The 27,517-nt window shown below is 37.3% G+C and overlaps 1 protein-coding gene across 5 annotated transcripts in view; it reads right to left on the bottom strand.

Annotated features, from left to right (window-relative positions):
• CWF19L2 (CWF19 like cell cycle control factor 2) overlaps positions 1 to 27,517 on the bottom strand; it is a 140,763-nt gene that overhangs the window by 16,807 nt on the left and 96,439 nt on the right. For 4 of the 5 annotated variants that reach the window (XM_055547764.1, XM_055547765.1, XM_055547767.1 and 1 more), the window contains exons 13-16: positions 24,409 to 24,621; positions 16,385 to 16,501; positions 10,068 to 10,223; positions 5,521 to 5,601 (exon numbers count right to left, since the gene is read on the bottom strand). In XM_055547764.1, coding sequence (XP_055403739.1) covers positions 5,521 to 5,601; positions 10,068 to 10,223; positions 16,385 to 16,501; positions 24,409 to 24,621 — 567 coding nt within the window. The remainder of the gene's footprint in view (positions 1 to 5,520; positions 5,602 to 10,067; positions 10,224 to 16,384; positions 16,502 to 24,408; positions 24,622 to 27,517) is intronic. The other variant, XM_055547766.1, reaches the window with a different exon arrangement.

Here is a 27,517-nt window from a genome sequence, read left to right as displayed (position 1 = left end):
TTTTGGAAGATTATACCTTCAAAAGATCCCAAATAGCCAAAACAATCTTGAGAAAGAAGAACAAAGCTCGAAGAATTATGCGCCCTGACTTCAGACCATACTCTTTAATACAAAGCTATACCCATCAGAACAGTTTGATACTGGCATTGAAAACAGACACAGATCAATGGAACAGACTAGACAGCCCAGAAATAAACTCACACACCTACGGTCACCAAAAAGAACCAAGAATATACAATGAAGAAAAGACAGTCTCTTCAATAAACAGTGCTGGGAAAACTAGACAGATACATGTAAAGAAGTGAAATTAGAACATTCTCTAACACCATACAAAAAATAAAAGTCAAAATGGATTAAAGATCTAAAGTTAAGGCCAGATACTATAAAATGCCTACAGGAAAATAGAGAACATTCAGTGACATGAATCACAGCAAAAGTTTTTGTATCCATCTCCTGGAGTATATTAAATAAAAGCAAAAGTAAACAAATGGGACCTAAGTAAATTTAAAAGCTTTTGCACAGCAAAGGAAATTATCAACAAAATTTAAAGACAACCTACTAAATGGGAGAAAATTTTTGCAAATTATATGACCAATAAGGGGTTAATCCAACATATATAAACAGTCAATACAACTCAATATAAAAACAAACAAACAAACGACCTAACTAAAAAGGGGATAAAAAAACTGAATACACATTTTACCAAGGAGGAAATGAAGATGGCCACAGGCATATGAAAAGATGCTCAAAATCTCTAATCATCAGGAAAATGCTAATCAAAACCAAAACCACAATGAGATATCACCTCACACCTTTATGGCTACTGCTAAAAATAAAACAAATGACAAAGTCGGCAAGGATATGAAGAAAAGAGAACACTAAAATGCTATTGGTGGGAATGTAAATTGGTGTAGCCACTGGGCAAAACAGTGCAGAGGTTTATTAAAAAACTCAATATACAGCTACCATGTAACTCAGCAATTCCTCTCCTGGGTATATATATCTGAAAAAAACAAAAACACTAATTTGAAAAGGTATAGAATGCATAGAATGTTTATGCTGTTGTTCAGTTGCCAAGTCATGTCCAACTCTTCATAATCCCATGGACTGCAGCACTCCAGGCCTCCCTGTCCCTCATCATCTCCCAGAGTTTGCCCAAGTTCATGTCCATTGACTTGGTGATGCCATCCAACCATCTCATCCTCTGTTGCCCTCTTCTCTTTCTGCCTTCAATCTTTCCCAGCATCAGGGTCTTTTCCAACGACTCAGCTCTTTGTATCAGATGGCCAAAGTACTGAAACTTCACAGGATCACCATCAGTCCTTTCAATGAATATTCAGGGTTAATATCCTTCAAGATTGACTGGTTTGATCTCCTTGCTGTCAATGGGACTCTCAAGAGTTTTCTCCAGCACCACAGTTCAAAAGCATCAATTATTCAATTTTTTATCATCCAATTCTCACGTCTGTATATGATTACCGGAAAGACCACAACCTTGACTATACAGACCATGACGGCAAAATGATGTCTTTGCTTTTTAATACACTGTCTAGGTTTGTCATGGGCCTTCCTGGTGGGTCAGCAGTAAAGAATCTGCCTGCAAGGCAGGAGATGCAGGTTTGATCCCTGGGTGAGGAAGATCTCCTGGAGGAGGGCATGGCAACCCACTCCACTATTCTTGCCTGGAGAATGCCAATGACAAAGGAGCCTGGTGAGCTATGGTCCACTGGGTCACAAAAAGTCAGACACAACTGAAGCGACTGAGCACTGTTTGTCATAGCTTTCCGCAATCGTCTTCTAATTCCATGACTGCAGCACCATACACAGGGATGTTAGAGCCCAATAAGAGGAAATCTTTCACTGCTTCCACCTTTTCCCCTTCAATTTGCAATGAAGAGATGGGACCAAATGCCATTTTAGTTATTTTAATATTGAGTTTTAAGCTGGCTTTTCCACTCTCTTCTTTCACCCTCATCAAGAAGCTCTTTAGTTCAACCTCACTTTCTGCCAGTATAGTAGTATCATCTGCATATCTGAGGTTGTTGATATTTCTCCTGGTAACCTTGATTCCAGCTTGTAAATCATCGAGCCCAGCATTTCGCATGATGTACTAAGCTAAGCACATCATGTATAAGCTAAATAAACAGGGTGACAATACACAGCCTCGTTGTGCTTCTTTCTCAATTTTGAACCAGTCCATTGTTCCATATAAGGTCCTAACTGTTGCTTTTTGACCTTCATACAGGTTTCGCAGGAGACAAGTAAGACGATCTGGTATTCCCATCTCTTTAAGAATTTTCCACAGTTTGTTATGATCCACACAGTCAAAGTCTTTAGCATAGTTAATAAGATAGAAGTAGATGTTTTGCTGGAAATCCCTTGCTTTCTCTATGATCCAGTGAAAGTTGGCAATTTCATCTCTGGTTCCTCTGCCTTTTCTCAACCCAGTTTGTACACCTTGGAAGTTCTTGTTTCATGTAATGCTGAAGCCTAGCCTGAAGGATTTTGAGCATAACTTTACTAGCATGGAAAGTGAACCTTACTAGCATGGAAAGTGACTGCAAGTGTCCAGTAGTTTGAACATTCTTTAGCACTGCCCTTCTTGGGAACTGGGATGAAGACTGACCTTTTCCAGTCCAGTGGCCACTGCCGCTGCTACTGCTAAGTCGCTTCAGTTGTGTCCGACTCTATGCGACCCCAGAGACAACAGCCCACGAGGTTCCCCCATCCCTGGGATTCCCCAGGCAAGAACACTGGATTGGGTTGCCATTTCCTTCTCCAATGCATGAAAGTGAAAACCGAAAGGGAAGTCGCTCAGTCGTGTCCAACTCTTAGCGACCCCATGGACTGCAGCCTAACAGGCTCCTCCATCCATGGGATTTTCCAGGCAAGAGTACTGGAGTGGGGTGCCATTGCCTAGGTTTTCCAAATTTGCTGACAATTGAGTGCAGCACTTTAACAGCATCATCTTTAAGGATTTTAAACAGCTCTGCTGGAATTCCATCACCTCCAGTAGCTTTATTGGCAGCAGTGCTTCCTAATGCCCTTTTGACTTCACACTCCAGGATGTCTGGCTCTAGGTGAGTGATCACACCATTGTGGTTATCCGGGTCATTAAGATCTTTTGTGTAGAGTTCTTCTGTTTGTTCTTGACATCTCTTCTTGATCTCTTCTGCTTCTGTTAGGTCTTCACCGTTTCTGTCCTTTACTGTGCCCATATTTACATGAAATATTCCTTTGATATTTCCAATTTTCTTGAAGAGATCTCTAGTCTCCTTCAGGGTCACTGCCTTGTCATGTTGAAGGGGCTTGTGTAACTCTATGAAGCTATGAACCATGCCATGCAGGGCCACTCAAGACGGACAGTTTCCACTGGAGAGTTCTGACATAATGTGGTCCACTGGAGGAAGGCACGGCAAACCACCCCAGTATTCTTGCTATAAGAACCCCATGAATTGTATAAAAAGCCAAATGTTCATCAGTTCAGTTCAGTCGCTCAGTTGTGTCTGACTCTTTGCAACCACATGGATTGCAACATGCCAGGCTTCCCTGTCCATCACCAACTCCAGGAGGTTGCTCAAACTCATGTCCATCAAGTTGGTGATGCCATCCAACCATCTCATCCTCTGTCATCCCCTTCTCCTTCTGCCTTCAATCTTCCCTAGCTTCAGGGTCTTTTCCAATGGTCAGTTCTTCACATCAGATGGCCAAAGTATTGGAGTTTCTGTTTCAGCATCAGTCCTTCCAATGACTATTCAGGACTGATTTCCCTTAGGATTGACTGGTTGGAAAATGTTCATAGAAACATTATTTACAATAGCCAAGATATGAAAGCATCTTAAGTGTCCATCAACAGATGAATGGATAAAGATGTTAAAAAGAACAGAATTTTGCTATCTGCAGCAACATGGATGGACTTGGATGGCATTAGGCATTATGCGAATTGAAATAAGGCAGAGAATGACAAATACTATATGATATCACTTATACATGGAATCTAAAAAATACAACAAACTAATGAATAAAGGGGAAAAGAAGCAGACATATAGATACAGAGAACAAACTGGTGGTTACCAGTACCAATGAGCAGGGGTGATATGGGGTGGGGGAGTTGAAGGTACAAACTATCATGTGTAAGACAGGCTGAAGGATGTATTGTATAACACGGAGAAAACAGCCAATATTTTGTAATAACTGTAAATGGAAATTAAACTTTTAAAATTGTATTAAATTTCTTTTTAATTTTTAAAAAGAGAAAAGACTTATAAATGGTTTTACTTTTGAATTAAAACTGTCTCCAATAATGCAGATTTCAATCTTTTGTCTGGGATATAATAAATGTAATATAATAAAGGTAATAAAGGATATAAAAAAGGAGATTCTATTAGTCATATGTATCAGGAGTCTGGATTTCCAAAAGAAATGTGAGAGAAATATTCTAGTGATATCTTCTATAATAAGGGTCAGCAAAATTTTAAAAACTTATAAAAAACTTTTTAAAACCTATAATAAAAGTTTTAATTTAAATAAAATAATGTGGGCATTGCAGATCATAAAATTTTTATTGTAACTCTCAATTCTGCCCTTGTAGCATGAAAGCAACCCAAAACAGTACTTATACAAGGATATATCTATGTTACTATAAAACTTCATTCGCACAAACAGGCAGCAGGCTGGATTTAGTACAAAGAATGCAGTTCCCAACTCTTGCACCAGAATATAAGCTACAAAAAAGTCTTTGCTCTGCTTCATTATGTATAAATGTACCTAGAACATTGCCTGGTAAATAGCAGGCACTCAAATATATATTCATATAATACTCTTTTCATATAAAAAAAAATCTATACTTCTATTATATATCTATTCCATTTAATGTATATTTCTAGAAAAGAAGGAGGTCACTACAGAAGTACTCAACTTAAGTGTTACTTCAATTTAAAACTTGACCAGAAAATCAAGATTAAACTATGAAGCATGATTAGTAAAGACTATAAAAGAAAAATGTATTCATAATCTAACTCAACCACTATTTTAAAGGAACATAACAGTGAACCTATGTATAAGCCCTCCCCGCCAAAAAAAGGAACAAGAAAGAGAGTTTTAAATTCAAAACAGGATCTTTAGGAAAGGAAAGACCAATGTTTTTCTCATTACAAATTCAGTAACAAAGAAAGCATCTTTCGTCACTTGTCCCACAGAGGCCGACAATCTCATAAGAAGAACTTTCACGGCTGAGAATCTCATAAGAATTTTCACGGCAGTTTTATGGCTGTCATAACCAATTATAAGGACTACTGCAGAGGGCCGGAAAATCAGGAATAAATATTCATATAAGCCACTAGACAAATAAGGATTTGCTAGACCAGGTAAGATGAAAATAATTTCTTCTTCATTTATAGAATTATATGTACTTCACCTTTGGTCACTGAGCCAAATGGTCTCTTTCTCAAATAAGATATGGAAATTACAAAGATTCTAACAGTAGGATTATTTCTTTTATTAAGAAAAAGTAATACTTACAGACTTTCTGATGTCTTTTGAAGACAGATCAATCAATTTCTTGTTTATAGACCATTCTTCATCAGATTCCATTATGGCTTTCTAAGAAATAGCCATTTGTTAATGAAAATATACAAGTAAATACAAAGAAATAGTTTAAAAATAAAGTAATACGGTGAATCAGCTATAGGGTATAATATACATGTTAGGTCATTACTATGAATGAATTAACCCTTTAATTTCTGTTACTTAAAATTGGAATTTCTTGATTTCATACAAGTCTGATCTTCACCCAAATTGATTCTATATTATGCATTCTATATTCCTGTACATAAAAATTCACAAATTTCCTACTCCATTCATAGCATGTGTGCATGCTTAGCCTTTCAGCTGTGTCTGACTCTTTGTGACCCCATGGACTGTAGCTTGCCAGGCTCCTCTGTCCATGAGATTATCCCAGCAAGAATACTGGAGTGCCTTCTATTTCCTCCTCCAGGGGATCTTCCCAAACCAGGGATCAAATCCATGGCTCTTTCATCTCCTGCATGGGAGGAAGATCTGTTTTTTTTGTTTTTTTGTTTTTTTTTTAAATTGGAGGCTAATTACTTTACAAGAATACAAGTAAAGTAATGCAAAAAAAAAAAGAAATGCAAAAAAGCAAAATGGCTGTCTGAGGAGGCCTTACAAATAGCTGTGAAAAGAAGAGGAGCAAAAGGCAAAGGAGAAAAGGAAAGATATACCCATTTGAATGCAGAGTTCCAGAGAATAGCAAGGAGAGATAAGAAAGCCTTCCCCAGTGATCCCTGCAAAGAAAGAGGAAAACAATACAATGGGAAAGACTAGAGATCTCTTCAAGAAAATTAGAGACACCAAGGGAAGATTTCATGCAAAGATGAGCTCAATAAAGGACAGAAATAGTATGGACCTAACAGAAGCAGAAGATATTAAGAAGAGATGGCAAGAATACACAGAACTGTAGAAAAAAGTTCTTCATGACCCAGATAACCACGATGGTGTGATCACTCACCTAGAGCCAGACATTCTGGAATGCGAAGTCAAATAGGCCTTAGGAAGCATCACTACAAACAAAGCTAGTGGAGGCAATGGAATTCCAATTGAGCTATTTCAAATCCTATAAGATGATGCTGTGAAAGTGCTACACTCAATATGCCAGCAATTTTAAAAAACTCAACAGTGGCCACAGGACTGGAAAAGAATCCCAATCCCAAAGAAAGGCAATGCCAAAGAATGCTCAAACTACTGCACAATTGCACTCATCTCAAACGCTAGTAAAGTAATGCTCAAAATTCTCCAAGCCAGGCTTCAACAATACATTAACTGTGAACTTCCAGATGTTTAAGAAAAGGCAGAGGAACCAGAGATCAAATTGCCAACATCAGCTGGATCATCAAAAAAGCAAGAGAGTTCCAGAAAAGCATCTATTTCTGTTTCATTGACTATGCCAAAGCCTTTAACTGTGTGGACCACCACAAACTGTGGAAAAATCTTAAAAAGATGGGGATACCAGCCCACCTGACCTGCCTCTTGAGAAATCTGTATGCAGGTCAGGAAGCAACAGTTAGAACTGGACATGGAACAACAGATTGGTTCCAAATACGAAAAGGAATACATCAAGGCTATATATTGTCACCCTGCTTATTTAACTTATATGCAGAGTACATCATGAGAAACACTGGGCTGGATGAAGCACAAGCTGATATCAAGATTGCCGGGAGAAGTATCAATAACCTCAGATATGCAGATGACACCACCCTTACAAGAGAAAGCAAAGAAGAACTAAAGAGCCTCTTGATGAAGGTGAAAGAGGAGAGTGAAAAAGTTGGCTTAAAATTCAACATTCAGGAAACTAAGATCATGGCATCCGATCCCATCACTTCATGGCAAATAGATGGGGAAACAATGGACAGTGACAGACTTTATTTTTTGGGCTCCAAAATCACTGCAGATGGTGACTACAGCTATGAAATTAAAAGATGCTTACTCCTTGGAAGGAAAGTTATGACCAGTCTAGACAGCATATTGAAAAGCAGAGACACTACTTTTCAAACAAAGGTCCATCTAGTCAAGGCTATGGTTTTTCCAGTAGTCATGTATGGATGTGAGAGATGGACTATAAAGAAAGCCGAGCACCAAAGAATTGATGCTTTTGAACTGTGGTGTTGGAGAAGACTCTTCGAGAGTCCCTTGGACTGCAAGGAGATCCAACCAGTCCATCCTAAAGGAAATCAGTCCTAACTATTCATTGGAAGGACTGATGCTGACACTGAAACTCCAATACTTTGGCCACCTGATGTGAAGAACTGACTCATCTGAAAGGACCCTGATGCTCGAAAGATAGAAGGCAGGAGGATAAGGGGCTGACAGAGGATAAGACGGTTGGATGGCATCACCAACTCGATGGACATGAGTTTGAGTAAACTCCGGGAGTTGGTGATGGACAAGGAGGCCTGATGTGCTGCAGTCCATGGGGTCACAAAGAGTTGGACACGATGGAATGACTGAACTGAACTGAATTACAATATTATGGTGGTTTTTGCCATACATTGACATGAATCAGCCACAGCTGGACATGTGTCCCCCGGTCTCAAACCCCCTTCCCGTTCCATTCCTCTGGGTTGTCCCTGTGCACCAGCTTTGAGTGCCCTATTTTATGCCTCAAACTTGGACTGGTCATCTATTTCACATATGTTAATATACATGTTTCAACTCTATTCTTTCAAATCTCCCACCCTCATGGCAGGTAGATTCTTTACCACTGAGCCACCTGGGAAGCCCATTCCATTCACAGACATCAACTCAAATAAATTCAATTTGCTTTATTGCTCTTCTTTGAAATATAAGAAGTTATTTATGTGCTTTCTGGTAACCAAATACTTGAACTATTTCTGATTACAGAAAAAAGGAGCAAAACTGTATGGGAAAAAAGACATAGAAATGGAATTATAAGTCTTATCTAAGCCAATCAATATGCCTAATATGTATTGTAAAAAAATATGTAATAGAAAGAAGCACTAGGGTGATAAGTATAAAATACTCTCATTTTACATAACAGCACTATAATGAAGCAAATTTAAATGTGAAATTAACATTCAAATAAGCATAGTATACTGCTATTCCCTATTTAAAAGACATGTGTTTCTTGTGTTGACACTATAATGTAGTACATTCGATAGACAATTGAAGCCAGATCAAATAAATACATCTTTAATATGATCTTTAATGATCATATAAGAGTTAGTATAGAAAAGTGATATATCATTCTTCTAAAAGATGACACTTCTGTCACCCACCATTGAGCAGCAGTAGCTGCTTATGTTGTGCCCTATATACTTCAATACTTACATTCATAATCTAGTACTCTAAGGAGGAAGTATAAGAGAAAAAGAAAAGACACTGAAGAAAAGCATAATAATCTCTTTCTCAACTGATTTTGTTTAACACAGGACTGATACGGAGTTGCAGATTATCTGGCTTGTCTGTATTTTAATAGCATGACATTTCAAAGCAAATAATCAGATTGTTTTTCAAAATTTCTATAGGAAAAGTAGATTTTCACCATCTCAGCAACCTTAATAGGTTTTATAATTCTTTTTTAAAAATAATCCTTTTTACTGGGATTTGTAGTCCATATTAATTAAACTTTACAATCCTACACTGTCTAAACTTTGCAAGTTTCTATATCACCTCAACAAAACATTATCTTTTTTAAATGTAGATGTTACTATTCCATATACGTTCTACATTTACAAATTTATATTAGTCTATAAATTATACTGCACTCAGGTCAGTATTAAACAAAGGTTATTTAGCTAAACCTGCCTGAACATTACGGGCTTTTCTAGTGGCTCCACGGTAAAGAAACCACCTGGCCGGGCAGGAGACCCCTGGAGAAGGAAATGGCAACACACTCCTGGGAAATCCCATTGACAGAGAAGCCTGGCAGGCTATAGTCCATGGGGTCGCAACACAGTCAGACACGGCTTAGTGATTGAGCAGACACGGATGCATGCTTGAACATTATAATGAAATCTAATTGTTTAAGAACTCTAATCATTTATTGTAATGTTCAAAAATGCATGGCAAGGTTAGATTTTGGTTTCTTTTTACAAAGAGCATGATGAAATATTAAATACTAAAACTTACAGCAATAACTTATCTCAGCTATTGTAATTTATACTGTTTGCATATAACTATCTCTGGCTCTGATGAACTTCAATGGTAAGTTTTCTAGAGTTATGACTATAATTTTGACTTGAAAGTACTTCAAGGTAAAACTCTAATTTTTCATTTGAGAAATTAATATAGAAATTATAAATTACTATTTGATACTATATTCACACTTACAAATAAGCATGCTTTTAAAGGTCAAAATTTCAAATTTATTTCTTCAAAAATTTAAACAGCAGAATTTTTTGTGCTTTACATCATTTCTTAATGATATAAAAATTGATAAGTATATAGGAGAAAAATATAAGAATAAAGATAACTGTTTTCAAAACCATAATACAACAAAAAATAAATATGTTTGTAAAGACTATTATAAATACCTTAAAATAGATAGGAGCCATATCACCCACTTCCTTTGGGAGAGGAATACATTCATAAACCATATGGTACTGTTTCTTCATGTTCATATTCGTTTCTAAAAAGATACAGTCCAATCCTTTCTCTTCAAACATTTTCACCAACGATTTTCTAAACATCTGAAGAAAGCAAAATGGCTAGGTAAATAAAGCAATGATAGGAGATTCAAAATATGAAAACAATAAAAAGTGTAGCAAATTCTTTTAAAATAAAAAAGAAATATTAAACAATGTTGGAATTCTATAATGTTATCTTATAGTTACTTTACTTTCTAAATCTACCACATTTCACATAGTTAAGCAACATTTTTTTTTTAACTGAAACTCACTCTGCTCAGTATTCTGTATATATCACAAAAAGTTTCAGTAAACTAAGAAAAGGAAGTGATAAATCAAAATTACATGGTAAATTACATAGAACTAACAGTAAAAGCATATAAAAACATTCCAAAAACCAAAAAAAAAAGTACTCTAAGCAGGTAGGCATCCTTAAATTCAGTGAGACAAGCAGAATTCACTTCCAATTGTTTTTCTGACCTCAAAGTAACTTCACTTGCTGGTTTCCTTTATATGTGTGCTGATCCTTCACTTGCAAATTTTCATTCAGCATAATTTCCTCGAGATTCAACCAGGTTATGTTAAGACCCTGCCTAGTTACTGCCACGTGGAGACAGCAGTTCAGGTTTGCCACTGAAGCCTCTCTTGACACCCAAAACAGGGAAAGGATACAAATTACTGCTGGGTAGGGGGCGGGAGTTCTAGATTCCCATGAGGTCTCCTCTAACTATTTAATACTGATCCCTCATCACTATTCTATTTTCCACTCCTTTTATATATAAACAAGAGCAAGTAGGGAAAAAAAAATCAAATAATGGTAATTTGACATGAACTAAAATGCTACCTAATAAGCAACAGATAGAGGATTCACTATTCATTTCTAACCATAGCTACGGTTCAGCATGGTCTCTTTACTTCAGATAATTTGCTGCTGAAGTCTTAGCTAATACCTATGATCTCATGGTAGGTGACTATTAGCTAAATCATTATAGATGATTATAGACAATTGGTTCCCCTTTTAAAAATTGTCTGACTTTGGTATTATACTTTCTAAAATCACATTAATGAAGACAATGTACATACAATATAGTTAAATTATGATAAAATAATAATAAAATATAGGTATAAACATCTATATGATAAAATGAATCATTTAAATTTTGTACTTCCCTTGCCTCCAATCTGTTATCTGTATATAAAAATGCTTCCCCCTAAAGGCTGTGTTCACTAAATTGTATCATTTTTTTCTGCTTGAGCAAACAAGAAGACTAAACTCTCCGTATCTCTGGGACTTAAGTGGGGCCATGTTTAGTTCTGGGTAATGTATATGGAAATGATATGTGTTAAAAGAGTTATCAAAAGGTAGTGTGTCTTCTCATGTCTATATTCTTCAAACCAAGGGTCTGAAAGGGAAGAAAGGCACCACGGGAGAAGCTAATCATGGAAGAAATCTGAATGCCTGAATTACTTCTTGAAGGCAATCTTCCACAATGGATGATGATATAAGAAATGTGCTGTCTCAACGTATTGTGAATTAGGTGCTGTTTGCAACAACAGTGAAGAAGACACCAGTGATCAAGCCATTTCAGACAAATCAGAAAATGACAACAGAGAACTCTATTTTCCCACTCAATTATATCCCAGATACTTATCTTCATGTGTCTAATAATACATGCACAAAACAAAAAACAGCCAAATGGAAAGTACATTTGGCTTTATAATATAGTTTTAAAGACTGTGTTTATTTTGTTAACTTAGCACATTTGTGAATTTTTATTTATTATGCATATTTTCAATTAATTGTTATTTATTGAATAATCACTTAGTTCTGTGGAGAGAATTTTATAACATTAGAGAGAAGGAAAATAATTACTAGAATGGAACTATATACCTGAAAACCAATTTTTTTTAAAAAGGAAAAAGTAGATTAAATACAACAGCAACAACAATAAAAATTTAGATACTCTAAAGATTATCTAATAAATTCTTTACTTTGGATTTTTTCATAAGTCTTTTCTGGTTTAACTGTTGGATGACTGTTCTAGTGTCTATCTGGAAACAGCAAATAAGACAGACTTAAGATGTCATGGATTATAAATGAAACCTTAAAATCACTAAATTAGTAGTGATGCAAAAATAGTTCAATATTATAAAATGTATAAACATCATACCATTAGCCTCAAGGAGGACACACACACACACACACACTTCTAAATACTTCTCCTATATATGTGTGTGTGTGTGTGTGTGTGTGTGTGTATGTATATATATATAAAAGACTTAAAAATATGAGTTTAATGGTATAATTTCAGGTTCAGTTCAATGCAGTTGCACAGTCGAGTCTGACTCTTTGTGACCCCATGGACTGCAGCATGCCAGGATTCCCTGTCCATTACCATCTCCTGCAACTTGCTCAAACTCATGTCCATTGAGTCAGTGATGCCATCCAATCATCTCATCCTCTGTCACCCTCTTCTCCTTCTGCCTTCAATCTTTCCCAGCATCAGGGTCTTTTCAATGAGTCAGTTCTTTGCCATCAGGTGGCCACAGTATTGGAGTTTCAGCTTTAGCATTAGTCCTTCCACTGAATATTCAGGACTGATTTCCTTTAGGATGGACTGGTTGGATCTCCTTCCAGTTCAAGGGACTCTCAAGAGTCTTCTCCAACACCACAGTTCAAAAGCATCAATTCTTTGGTGCTTAGCTTTCTTTATGGTCGAACTCTCACATCCATACATAACTACTGGAAAAACCATACCTTTGACTATATGGACTTTGACTATTACTTTATCGGCAAAGTAATGTCTCTGCTTTTTAATATGCTGTCTAGGTTGGTCATAGCTTTTCTTCCAAGGAGCATCTTTTACTTTCATGGTTGCAGTCACCATCTGCAGTGATTTTGGAGATCAAGAAAATAAAGTCTGTCACTGTTCCCATTGTTTTCCCATCTATTTGTCATGAAGTGATGGGACCAGATGCCATGATCTTAGTTTTTGAATGTCAAGTTTTAAGGCAGCTTTTTCACTCTCCTCTTTCACTTTCATCAAGAGGCTCTTTAGTTCGCCTTCACTTTGTGCCATAAAGGTGGTGTCATCTGAATATCTGAAGTTATTGATATTTCTCCCAGCAGTCTTGATTCCTTGATTCTTGTGCTTCATCCAGCCTGGCATTTCTCATGATGTACTATGCATATAAATTAAATAAGCAGGGTGACAATATACGGCCTTGACATACTCCTTTCCCAAAATTGAGGCAGTCCATTTTTCCATGTCAGGTTCCAACTGTTGCTTCTTGACCTGAATACAGGTTTCACAGGAGGCAGGTAAGGTGGCCTGGTATTCCCATCTCCTTATGAATTTTCCAAAGTTTGTTGTAATCCACATAGTCAAAAGCTTTAGCATAGTCTATGAAGTAAAAGTAGATGTTTTTCTGAAATTCTCTTGCTTTTCCTATAATCCAATGGATGTTGGCAATTTGATCTCTGGTTTCTCTGCCTTTTCTAAATCCAGCTTCAACATCCAGGAGTTCTCAATTCATGTACTCTGGAAGCCTGGCTTGGAGAATTTTGAGCAATACTTTGCTAGTATGTGAAATGAATGCAACTGTGCAGTAGTTGGAACATCCTTTTGCATTGCCCTTCTTTGGGGCTTGAATGAAAACACCTTTTCCAGTACTGTGGCCAGGCTGAGTTTTCCATATTTGCTGGCATACTGAGTGCAGCACTTTAACACATCATCTTTTAGGATCTGAAATAGCTCAGCTGGAATTCCATCACCTCCACTAGCTCCTTTCGTAGTGATGCTTCCTAAGGCCCACTTGACTTCACACTCCAAGACACCTGGCTCTAGTTGAGTGATCATACCATTGTGGTTATCTGGATCATGAAGATCTTTTTTGTATAGTTCTTCTGTGTATTCTTGCAACTTCTTAATATCTTCTGCTTCTGTTAGTTCCATACCATTTCTGTCCTTTATTGTGCCCATCTGTGCATGAAATGTTCTCTTGGTACCTTGAATTTTCTTGACGAGATCTCTAGTCTCTCCCATTCTATTGTTTTCCTCTGTTTCTTTGCATTGTTCACTTAGGAAGGCTTTCTTATCCCACCTTGCTAGTCTTTGGAACTCTGCATTCAGATGGGTCTATCTTTCCTTTTCATCTTTGCCTTTTGCTTCTCTTCTTTTCTCAGCTATTTGTAAGGCCTCCTCAGACAACCATTTTGCTTTTTGCATTTCTTTTTCTTGGGAATGGTCTTGATCACCATCTCTTGTCCAATGTTACAAACCTCTGTCCGTAATTTTTAAGACACTCTATCAGATCTAATCCCTTGAATCTATTTATCACTTCCACTGAATAAAGGTAACAGATTTGATTTAGGTCATATCTGAATGGCTTAATGGTTTTCCCTACTTTCTTGAGTCACGGTCAGCTCCTGATCTTGTTTTTGATGACTTTATAGAGGTTCTCCATCTTTGACTGCAAAGAATATAATCAATCTGATTTTGCTATTGACCATCTGGTGATCTCCATGTGTAGAAAGGTCTCTTGTATTGATGGAAGAGGGTGTATGCTATGACTAGAGCATTTTCCTGGCAAAACTCTGTTAGCCTTTGCTCTGCTTCCCTTTTCTACTCTATGGCCAAACTTGTCTGTTATTCCAGATGTCTTGACCTCTTCTTTTTGCATCCCAGTCCCCTATGATGAAAAATACATCTTTTTCTGGTGTTAATTCCAGGTCTTGTAGGTCTTTATAGAACCGTTCAACTTCAGCTTCTTTAGCATTGCTGCTTGGGCCAAAGACTTGGATTACTGTGATACTGAATGGTATGCCTTGATAACAAACAGAGATCATTCTGTCATTTTTGAGACTGTATCCAAGTACTGCACTTCAGACTCTCTTGCACTGTGAGGGCTACTCCATTTCCTCTAAGGGATTCTTGCCCACAGGAGTAGATACAATGGTTATCTGAATTAAATTCACCCATTACAGTCAATTTTAATTCACTGATTGCTAAAATGTCAATGTTCACTCTTGCCATCTCCTGTGTGACCACTTCCGATTTACCTTGATTCATGGACCTAACATTCCAGGTTCCTATGCAATACTGTTCTTTACAGCATCAGAGTTTACTTTCACCACAAGACATATCCACAACTGGGTGCTGTTTCCGTTTTGGCTCAGCCTCTTCATTCCTCATGGAGCTATTTTTCCACTCCTCCAGTAGCATATTGGGCTACTGGACCTGGGAAGTTCATCTTTTAGTGTCATATCTTTCTGCCTTTTCATACTGTTCATGGGGATCTCAAGGCAAGAATGCTGAAGTGGTTTGCCATTCTCTCCAGTGGAACACATTTTATCAGAACTCTCTACCATGACCCATCTTCTAAAGAGACCCATGATTAGTCTCTTATGAAGTCTTAAAATTTTCATGGTTTCTAATTAGGGGTTCTTATAACCCCTATTCACTTGTCAACCATTGGAAAAACAAGTGGTTTTTTTCTCTCTTACTGTTTTGGTGAGTATAAGATCTTGAAATCACTTAGCAGCAATTTCACCCATGTTGTGCCTTTCAAGTTCTTGAAGATTCACCAACCCCACCCCTGTCCCCCTGGCTCCACCACCACACACACAAAATCCCTGAATCAAAATGTCAGCCAGGCTATAAGGGAAAAGTGTGGAAATGTAGCCTGATAACAAAATCATGACAATATCACAGTAGCAGAAAATGTCAATGCCATTGTAGGAAAATATAACAATCACTAAGTATAAATCACTATCTTCCAAAAATTACTTTTTATTATCTGAAAACATCCTTCTTTTTGGCTGTAATCTATTAGCTTACCTTGGCAAAAATGATTATTTCATGTTCCACAAAAGCAAATATTAGAAATCTTAAACACTGATTTTTATTTTAAATAAATATAATTAGGTGGTCAAAGTTAATTTAATAGCCAAAAGCTATCAGTTGTATACCTGAAACTAGTACATTATACGACAATCATCTCTCATTAAAAACATTTGTTTAAAGCTTTCAATAAAGTAAAAAGTTAGTGAGTGGTGAAAACACCATGACCCACAGGTATACACAACTATGGAAATGTATATGTGTTTAAATTTAGAATGTAAAATCACTGAATGAAGGTATAAAACTTGTTAGAATTTGTCACAATAGTGTGTAAAAATTGCTATGGATCAAAACAAAGATTATGAGCATTATCATGCTGACCTGAATTTCCTCCCAGATGTCTTCATCCAATAAGGTAGCTGCCCTATGGTGCTGCAAAGGGACTATCAAGCAGTGCCCTTCAGTAAGAGATCGTACATTGGGTAAACATAAGTAAACCTATGGGGAAAAAAGATGCAAAGGTGAAATGCTCTTGTTATTTATTCTCAGTTCTGAAAGATGAGCCCCTCGTAGGTCAATATGGCTAACATTTAATAAAATATATTATACTTTAATATTCTGAAGATATTCACTATTTAAAATTTTAAAAGCCATGAAGATACCTTTTAGTAAACCAGAAATTTATTGCAGAAGTCTCAATTTTGACTAAGATACCTCAAAGATGAAATTTACCAAAGGGGAGAATGATTGACATTTTATCCTTCATCTGAGAAAGCTCATGTCTTCAGAGCTCATGAAACAACACAAATTTTGCAAGGAAAGAAAAAAAAAAACAGAAGATCTGGTAATGAAATGGAAGTTAAACTGATGCCTATTAATCATTAGCTAAGAAAAGAGACATCACTTCTACATGGCTTTACAGCACTGGTTAAGTTCTATGCGTTACCTAGAAGCCGGCACTATTTCTCCATTTTACACAAACTGTATTTTTTTTTTAAGTCAAAAAGGTCAATTACTATACAGGTAGAAAGCAAAAGGTATTCATAAGGACCATAAATATTCTTCAAAGTGGCTTGATCTTATTTTCTATAACTTTTTGGTTAGGTTTTAGCTAGAAAAACTTTATATAAGAGAATTAACTGAATAACATTTATGTTTTAACTGATTAATTGCTTTACAAAATAATGCAAATTTTAAATTCTTTGGTATTTGAGTGAAGAACTAGGAGTGTATATGAATATGGCTATATATACTTAAATTTACAGTTAAATCGTAACAATATTCACAATTAAAAGCAGTATCAGGAATAAGCATTGGAGAGGTGACCGAGATGGTGGAGTAGGAAGACCCTGACACTTCCTCCTACAGCCACAACAAAACTACAACTAATTACAGAGCAACTATCTGTAAATACAACCTGAATACTAGCAGAAACAATATTTTGCAAATAAATACATAAAGAAGAAACCACAAAGAGACAAGTAACACGTGAAGGTACACTATCGTTAGGACATACATTCCCAGGTCAGCAACCCACAAACAAGTGCATTTCTCTAACAATGAGTGATGTTGAGCATCTTTTCATGTGTTTGTTAGACATCTGTATGTCTTCTTTGGAGAAATGTCTGTTTAGGTCTTTTTCCCACTTATTGATTGAGTTGTTTGTTTTGCTGATACTGAGTTGATAAGCTGCTTGTATATCTGGAAATTAATCCTTTGTCAGTTGCTTCATTTGCTATTATTTTTCCCCATTCTGAGGGCTGTCTTTTCACCACGTTTGTAGTTTCCTTTGCTGTGTGAAAGCTTTTAAGTTTAATGAGGTCCCACTTGTTTATATTTATTTCCATTACTCTAGTAGGTGGGTCATAGGGGATCTTGCTTTATGTCATTGAGTATTCTGCCTGTGTTTTCCTCTTAGGGCTTTACAGTTTCTGGTTAGGTCTTTAATTAATTTTATCTTTGTCTACAGTGTTGGTACGGGTTCTAATTTCATTCTTTTATACGTAGCTGTGTGGCTGTCCAGTTTTCCCAGTACCACTTATCCAAGAGGCTATCTTTGTCCCACTGTATATTCTTGCCTGCTTTGTCAAAAAGAAGCTACACATAGGTATGTGGTTTTATCTCTAGGCTCTCTATCTTGTTCCACTGGTCTATATTTCTGATTTTGTGCCATACCTTACTGTCTTGATGACTAGCTTTGTAGTGTAGTCTGAAGTCAGGAAAGTTGATTCCTCCAGTTCCATTCCTCTCTCTCAAGGCTGGTTTTGCTATCTTAGTGTTTCCATGTCAATTGTGAAATTTTTTGTTCTAGTTCTGTGAAAAATGTCACTGGTAATTTGATAGGGATCACACTGAATCTGTAGATTGCACTTAGTAGTATAGTCATTTTCACAATATTGATTCTTACAACCCAGCAACATGGAATCATCTATCTGTTTATGCTGTCTTTTATTAAAAATCAAAACACTGTTTAAAGTAAAGGATACTGGTAGGACAAGAAGGGGATAGATAATTTTTAAGAAAAGAAAAGGTAGGGACAATTTATGATCAGAAACTAAAATAACTGTTTAATTCTAATGAGTACTAATATAGCTTCCTTAAGAAATTTGTATTGGACATTCAAGCAGAGTGAGTATGACTGAATTGCTTTAGAATACTGTTAACTATTACAACCTAACACAATGTAATTCTTTTGAAACTCACAGTCATATATAATTAACTTGGGTAATAACTAAAAGGATAAATATCTTAATGCTTACTCAGATTAATAAAATAATCTACTGTCTACAACAGATAGGATAAGAAGTCAGATTTGTAGGAAACAGATGAAATTACATCAATCAATATTTCAGACATTTCTAAATTAAAATATTCACAGATGAAAGTCTGAAACTAATTAGGAGACAGTATTTAGTTAGAGCTAAGATGGCACAATGAAACACAGATCAAGAAACAATACATTCAAACAGTGTTAATAACATGATTCAAAAAGTGTTAAAATGAAATAAAAATGATACGACTGGCCCAAGAGGAAGAAACAGATCAGCTGATGTTCAGTAAGAGACACAAAGAAGATTTAATACCTTAATTGGAAAATTAACACTATAATTAAAATTTCAGGTCAGTTCAGTCACTCAGTCATGTCCGACTCTTTGCGACCCCATGAATCACAGCACGACAGGCCTCCCTGTCCATCACCAACTCCTGGAGTTCACTGAAACTCACGTCTATCAAGTTGGTGATGCCATCCAGCCATCTCATCCTGCTTCGTCCCCTTCTCTGCCTGTCCCCAATCCCTCCCAGCATCAGGGTCTTTCCAATGAGTCAACTCTTCGCATGAGGTGGCCAAAGTACTGGAGTTTCAGCTTTAGCATCATTCCTTCCAAAGAATACCCAGGACTGATCTCCTTTAGAATGGACTGGTTGGATCTCCTTGCAGTCCAAGAGATTCTCAAGAGTCTTCTCCAACACCACAGTTCAAAAGCATCAGTTCTTAAGCGCTCAGCTTTCTTCACAGTCCAACTCTCACATCCATACATGACCACAGGAAAAACCATAGCCTTGACTAGACAGACCTTTGTTGGCAAAGTAATGTCTCTGCTTTTGAATATGCTATCTAGGTTGGTCATAACTTTCCTGCCAAGGAGTAAGCGTCTTTTAATTTCATGGTGTAATCACCATCTGCAGTGATTTTGGAGCCCAGAAAAATAAAGTCTGACACTGTTTCCACAGTTTCCCCATCTATTTGCCATGAAGTGATGAGACATGATGCCATGATCTTCGTTTTCTGAATGCTGAGCTTTAAGCCAACGTTTTCACTCTCCACTTTCACTTTCATCAAGAGGCTTTTTAGTTCCTCTACACTTTCTGCCATAAGGGTGGTGTCATTTGCATATCTGAGGTTATTGATATTTCTCCTGGCAATCATGATTCCACCTTGTGCTTCTTCCAGCCCAGCATTTCTCATGATGTACTCTGCATATAAGTTAAATAAGCAGGGTGACAATATACAGCCTTGACGTACTCCTTTTCCTATTTGGAACCAGTCTGTTGTTCCATGTCCAGTTCTAACTGTTGCTTCCTGACCTGCATATAGGTTTCTCAAGACGCAGGTCAAGTGGTCTGGTATTCCCATCTCTTTCAGAAGTTTCCACAGTTTACTGTGATCCACACAGTCAAAGGCTTTGGCATAGTCAATAAAGCAGAAATAGATGCTTTCTGGAACTCTCTTGCTTTTTCAATGGTCCAGCGGATGTTGGCAATTTGATCTCTGGTTCCTCTGCCTTTTCTAAATCCAGCTTGAACATCTGGAAGTTCACGGTTCACATATTGCCGAAGCCTAGCTTGGAGAATTTTGAGCATTACTTTACTAGCGTGTGAGATGAGTGCAACTGTGCGGTAGTTTGAGCATTCTTTGGCATTGCCTTTCTTTGGGATTGGAATGAAAACTGACCTTTTCCAGTCCTGTGGCCACTGCTGAGTTTTCCAAATTTGCTGGCATATTGAGTGCAGCACTTTCACAGCATCATCTTTCAGGATTTGGAATAGTTCAACTGGAATTCCATCACCTCCACTAGCTTTGTTCGTAGTGATGCTTTCTAAGGCCCACTTGACTTCACATTCCAGGATGTCTGGCTCTAGGTGAGTGATCAAACCATCGTGATTATCTTGGTCATGACGATCTTTTTTGTACAGTTCTTCTGTGTATTCTTGCCATCTCTTCTTAATATCTTCTGCTTCTATTAGGTCTGTACCATTTCTGTCCTTTATTGAGCCCATCTTTGCATGAAATGTTCCCTTGGTATCTCTAATTTTCTTGAACAGATCTCTAGTCTTTCCCATTCTGTTGTTTTCCTTTATTTCTTTGCATTGACCGCTGAGGAAGGCTTTCTTATCTCTTCTTGCTATTCTTTGGAACTCTGCATTCAGATGCTTATAACTTTCCTTTTCTCTTTTGCTTTTCGCTTCTCTTCTTTTCACAGCTATTTTTAAGGTCTCCCCAGACAGCCATTTTGCTTTTTTGCATTAAAACGTATAAAATTAAAATACCTTCTAATTGAAAAATGTGGATTACCTCACAGTAGAAGAGGAAAAGGAATTTGTGTAACAATGTATGGGTTGAAAATAGAAAATGTCTCTTTGCTGGCCAACAGTTTGTTTCACTAATTGAGAAATGCCTACGCTGGGACACAGTCTATAAAGTAGGAGGCAAACAGCAGTTTTGTATACTTCACATCTCTGTGCCTGTGTGGACCTAGCCTGTCTTCAGTGCAATGGGAAAATGCAGTCACTAAAAAATACCCAAACTTTTTATACAGAATTATTTGAAACTTTGTTACTTTATGTTTAATTTATTCTTTTCCACTGTTTCCCATCTATTTGCCATGAAGTGATGGGACCAGATGCCATAGTCTTAGTTTACTGAATGTTGAGCTTTAAGCCAACTTTTTCACTCTCCTCTTTCACTTTCATCAAGAGGCTCTTCTTTGCTTTTTGCCATAAGGGTGGTGTCAACTGCATATCTGACATTATTGATATTTCTCCCAGCAATCTTGATTCCAGCCTGTGCTTCATCCAGCCCAGCATTTCTCATGATGTACTCTGCTAAGTTAAATAAGCAGGGTGACAATGTATAGCCTTTAAGTACTCCTTTCCCTATCTGGAACCAGTCTGTTGTCCCATGTCCAGTTCTACCTGTTGCTTTTTGACCTGCATACAGATTTCTCAAGAGGCAGGTCAGGTGGTCTGGTATTCCCATCTCTTTCAGAATTTTCCACAGTTTATTGTGATTCACACAGTCAAAGGCTTTGGCTCAACATTCAGAAAACTAAGATCATGGCATCCGATCCCATCACTTCATGGCAAACAGATAGGGAAACAGTGGAAACAGTGACAGACTTTATTTTTGGGGGCTCCAAAATCACTGCAGATGGTGATGTAGCCATGAAATTAAAAGACGCTTACTCCTTGGAAGAAAGGTTTTGACCAACCTAGACAGCATATTAAAAAGTAGAGACACTACTTTGCCAACAAAGGTCCATCTAGTCAACGCTATGGTTTTTCCAATACTCATGTATAGATGTGAGAGGTGGACTATAAAGAAAGCTGAGCACCGAAGATTTGATGCTTTTGAACTGTGGTGTTGGAGAAGACTCTTGAGAGTCCCTCGGACTGCAAGGAGTTCCAGCAAGTCCATCCTAAAGAAATTCAGTCCTGAATATTCATTGGAAGGACTGATGTTGAAGCTGAAATTCCAAAACTTTGGCCACCTTATGTGAAGAACTGACTCATTTGAAAAGACCCGGATGCTGGGAAAGATTGAAGGAGAGATAAGGGGACAGCAGAAGATGAGATGGTTGGATGGCATCACTGACTCAATGGATATGAGTTTGAGTAAACTCTAGGAGTTAGTGATGGACAGGGAGGTCTGATGTGTTGCAGCCCATGGGGTCACAAAGAGTCAGACACGACTGAGCTACTGAACTAAACTGAATTTATTCTTACATTTGGTAAAGGTAGGGGCCAGACTTAAGGGGAATGAAATATTTATACAAAATGTCCTAATTATGAAAATATAAATGTTTATTTAACAGTCTAGAAAAGAACATGGGAAAATTAATACAAGTATCTGGTAAGGTTGGTTAAGGGTTTTTGATTGATTAAATTCTGAATGGACTTTTTTACTTTTACTTTTTTATAAAGTCTTGGAGAAAGGAATGGCAATGCACTCCAGTATTCTTGCCTGGAGAATTCCATGGACAGGGGAGTCTGGCAGGCTATAGTCCATGGGGTCAAAAAGATTTGAACACGGACTGAGCAACTAACACACACACACTTTTGATAAAGTCTAGAGGAAAACAAAGAAATGGAAAAGAAGGGTAATGAAAAATTAAAAGTTAAAGAAACCAAAATTCAAACTGATAAACTGACAGTCTTAATGACCTAAAGGTATTAAGACTAGAATTGGAATGAAAAAGTTAATACCAGTTCTTTGGCTATGTAGGTGCTGTGTGTATATGTGAAACAAATAATATGTATATGTATATTCTCCACAATATTAGTTTCTGAAACTAGCACTCATTCATTCAACTTCTTTTCCTACCACTTTTTCTCACTCACTCCATTCTAGCTACACTGGGTTGTTTTTTTCTATTCCATAAATGCCCATCTCATGTCTTCACTCACTGACCCCTCTTTCTGAAACACTACTCATTCAGATTTTTATGTTGCTTGCTTCTTCTCATCTTTCATAGCTTTACTTTCATACCTTTAAAATATCTCCTCAGAGAAGCCTTTCAGATCAGCTTCTCAAAAAATAATCTCTCATCATTTCCCACATTTCCTCTCTATATTTGTTTCATAACAACAGTTCCTTAAATCAGGGCAATCATTACTGTGCTCTGTCACAAGTATATTCGATTCTCTACTTTTCCCCAGTGACTAATTAGGTTCTGGCATACATCTGGTAAATGATAACTATTTACTTAACATAAGGATTAAATTGCCAAATGCTGAAAAAAATGACTATTATTACCGGCTATTAAATAAGTGATATTTAATATTTATTGAGAAGGGGACAACAGAGGACGAGACGGTTGGATGACATCACTGACTCGATGGACATGAGTCTGAGCAATCTCCAGGAGACAGTGAAGGACAGGGAAGCCTGGTGTGCTTCAGTCAATGGGGTCGCAAAGAGTCAGACACGACTGAGTGAACAACAAGAATATTTACCGAAAGAAGTGACTATAAACATACATGTTTGGTATATAATGGGATATATGCAAGTATACAATGATAAGTAAAAGTTACCTATACTCATGGAACTAACAGACTACTGAGGGAGACACTCAACAAGTAAAACAAAATACAACTATGAAGGGCTGACTGGGACTTGAGCATCTGTGGATTTTCATATACAAGGACTGAAGAACCAATCCCCAGTGGGTTACCAAGCAGAAACTGTACAATAAACTTCTTCAAATTATGAGATAGTCTATAGAGAAATAAAAAGATTTCGTGAGAATGTAAGGGAAGAAGCAGAAGCTACTTTAAAGTAAGTAGCTCTGAAGCGATTTTAATACTGAGACTTAAGTGCCAAACATGAAAGTAAGATCACACAGATGGGAAATGGCAAAGCAAGGGTCTGAATTCACGTGGTCCAGATCCAGAGTCTAGGGCCTGAAGCACAACTCAATGCTGCCTAGCTGTAGAGTGGAATTACATGAAATATGAGTTTCATATCATTTGAATATTTATACTCAATCTAAAGAAAATTCTAAGAATCATGGGAACTTAGAAAAGAAAATATATAAAACACAGAGTAAGAGATGGATTACTGAGAACCTTAGAAGCATATGGAGAAAGAAGCATTTCCTTAGGATAATAAACACTGTATTTCTTACCTTAACACCTATTGCAACAATAAGGTGCTTGGGAAACTGAGAACTGTCAAAACAATAAAGACATTTTTCCATTTGTGCAACAAGACTCCGGTGCTCAGCAATAGCTTTTTTCCTCTGATTCTCTTCTTCTTCACCAAAACGTTCTCTCTCAGCTGCTTTGGAGACAAACATGTCATCCAGAGTGTAATAATCTCCATCTGTTTTTCCCATAAACTAAAAAATGAAAATAAAAGTAGTGGAGAGAAGGCAGTGGTTTATTCAGTTTATTGTACAGTGTCATGAAAAAAGTAAAATCAAAGTGTTAGTCGCTCAGTTGTGTCTGATAATACTATGGCATACTGAAGTTACATCTATAAGTTCTATGATAAAACTATTACATGAACATTTTTAAAAAGAAAAAACTGATTAAAATTTAAGCTTGAACTTAAGCAGGGGTCAATTTATTATCATCATCTCACAAATAAAGTGTACTGAGTATTTACTATGTGCAATTCTATGCAATTTGACTGTTTTATACTCCTATGGCCTTCCCTGGTAGTTCAGACAATAAAGAATCTGCCTGCAATGCAGGAGACCTGAGTTCGATCCCTGGGCCTGGAAGATTCTCTGGAGAAGAGAATGGCAACCCACTTCAATAACTTTGCCTAGAGAATTCCATGGACAGAGGAGCCTGGCAGTCACAAAGAGTTAGACACGACAGAGACTGACACTTTTTATTTTCACACTCTTTTGAGGAGGGAGTCAGTATCATTTTGATTTATAAATGACGAAACTAAATCACAGAGAGGTTAAGAACAACTTTCACTATAAAATTAGCATGCTGCTGCTGCTGCTGCTAAGTCGCTTCAGTCGTGTCCAACTCTGTGTGACCCCATAGACGGCAGCCCACCAGGCTCCCCTGTCCCTGGGATTCTCCAGGCAAGAACACTGGAGTGGGTTGCCATTTCCTTCTCCAATGCATGAAAGTGAAAAGTGAAAGTGAAGTCGCTCAGTCATGTCTGACTCTTCGTGACCCCATGGACTGCAGCCTACCAGGCTGCTCCATCCATGGGATTTTCCAGGCAAGAGTACTGGAGTGGGGTGCCACTGCCTTGCATACATTCTATTAAATTTACCACCAATTTGCTAATAAGTATATGGAGAACAATTTTCTCCCTTCTCTTTAAAAAATATTTTTGTAATTTATTTTTATAGAGGCCAACAAATTTATAAAATCATGTATGTTTCATGCATACATAATCAATTTCTTTTAATGAGTTTTTCTAATACTCTCTTATTGAGACTATCCCACAGTTCAACATGCTGTGCATTCTGTTTTGCGGCTATATAATAAACCCACCTTAATTCTGTGTGTCCCTAGTGGTCTTTGGCTAGACAACACTGACATACTGTTCATTTAGGGGTGTGTGATAATGGTGTTTTGATAATGCTAAAAAACTTGTTAAAAGCTTATTTATCTTATTAAAGTGTGGTTGGTTTGCAACGTTGTGTTGATTTCAGGTGTGAAGCAGAGTGATTCAGTTATATAGATGTGTGCATATGTATGTGTATGTGTATATGTGTGTTCTTTCTGGATTCTTTTCCATTATAGGTTATTACAGAATGGTAAGTGTAGTTCACTGTGTTAATCAGTATGTCTTTGCTTGCTGTTTTGTACACAAGAGTGTGTATATGTTAATCTGAAACTCCTAACTACTTAAATTAGGAATTAAAATTTATTTTTATTAACAAAAATAAATCCCAGAAATTCATCCATGAAAAATGTTTAAATTAGCATGCACTCCGCATAGAATATAAAATAGTTTTCAACTGTATCTCAAGGCACTTTCTCTAAACCTTCTTCACAATAAAATGTAGCAAGAGGGATGTTTTTAAAACAAAATTTTATTTACTTATTTACGTCCTGGCTTAAAATCCTCAAAACACCTTACATTGGAAACAGGATCAAGTTCAAACCATTCTTTGGTCTACTAAGTCATAGATATTGAAAGGTATAATGGTTAAAAACTTGGGTTCTATAATCAGAACTGTACAAAAAAGACCTTCACGACCCAGATAATCATGATGGTGTGATTACTCACACTCACCTAGAGCCAGCCATCCTGGAATGTGAAGTCAAATGGGCCTTAGCAAGCATCACTATGAACAAAGCTACTGGAGGTGATGGAGTTCCAGTTGAGTTATTTCAAATACTAAAAGATGATGCTCTGAAAGTGCTGCACTTAATATGTCAGCAAATTTGGAAAACTCAGCAGTGGCCACAGGACCGGAAAAGGACAGTTTTCATTCCAATTCCAAAGAACGGCAATGCCAAAGAATGCTCAAACTACTGCACAATTGCACTCATCTCACACACTAGTAAAGTAACACTCATTATTCTCCAAGCCATACTTCAGCAATACGTGAACCGTGAACTTCCAGATGTTCACGCTGGTTTTAGAAAAGGCAGTGGAACCAGAGATCAGATTGCCAACATGCTGCTGCTGCTGCTAAGTCACTTCAGTCGTGTCCAAATATGAGTGACCCCATAGATAGCAGCCTACCAGGCTCCGCAGTTCCTGGGATTCTCCAGGCAAGAACACTGGAGTGCATTGCCATTGCCTTCTCCAATGCATGAAAGTGAAAAGTGAAAGTGAAGTCGCTCAGTCATGTCCGACTCTTCGAGGACAAGCAGCACTGGACTGCAGCACTGAAAAAGCAAGAGAGTTCCAGAAAAACATCTATTTCTGCTTTACTGACTATGCCAAAGCCTTTGACTGTGTGGATCACAATAAAGTGTGGAAAATTCTGAAGAAGATGGGACTACCAGACCACCTGACCTGCCTCTTGAGAAATCTGTATACAGGTCAGGAAGCAACAGTTAGAACTGGACATGGAACAAAGATTAGTTCCAAATACGAAAAGGAGTACTTTAAGGCTGTATACTGTCACCCTGATTATTTAAATTATATGAAGGGTACATCATGAGAAACGCTGGGCTGGATGAAGCACAAGCTGGAATGAAGACTGCCGGGAGAAATATCAATAACCTCAGATATGCAGATGACACCATCCTTATGGCAGAAAGCAAAGAAGAACTAGAGCCTCTTGATGAAAGTGAAAGAGGAAA

The sequence above is a fragment of the Bubalus kerabau genome, chromosome 15, assembly GCF_029407905.1.
Source record: "Bubalus kerabau isolate K-KA32 ecotype Philippines breed swamp buffalo chromosome 15, PCC_UOA_SB_1v2, whole genome shotgun sequence".
Lineage (NCBI taxonomy): Eukaryota > Metazoa > Chordata > Mammalia > Artiodactyla > Bovidae > Bubalus > Bubalus kerabau.
Note: the sequence above shows the minus strand (reverse complement) of the source record. Positions and strands in the feature narration are given on the sequence as shown.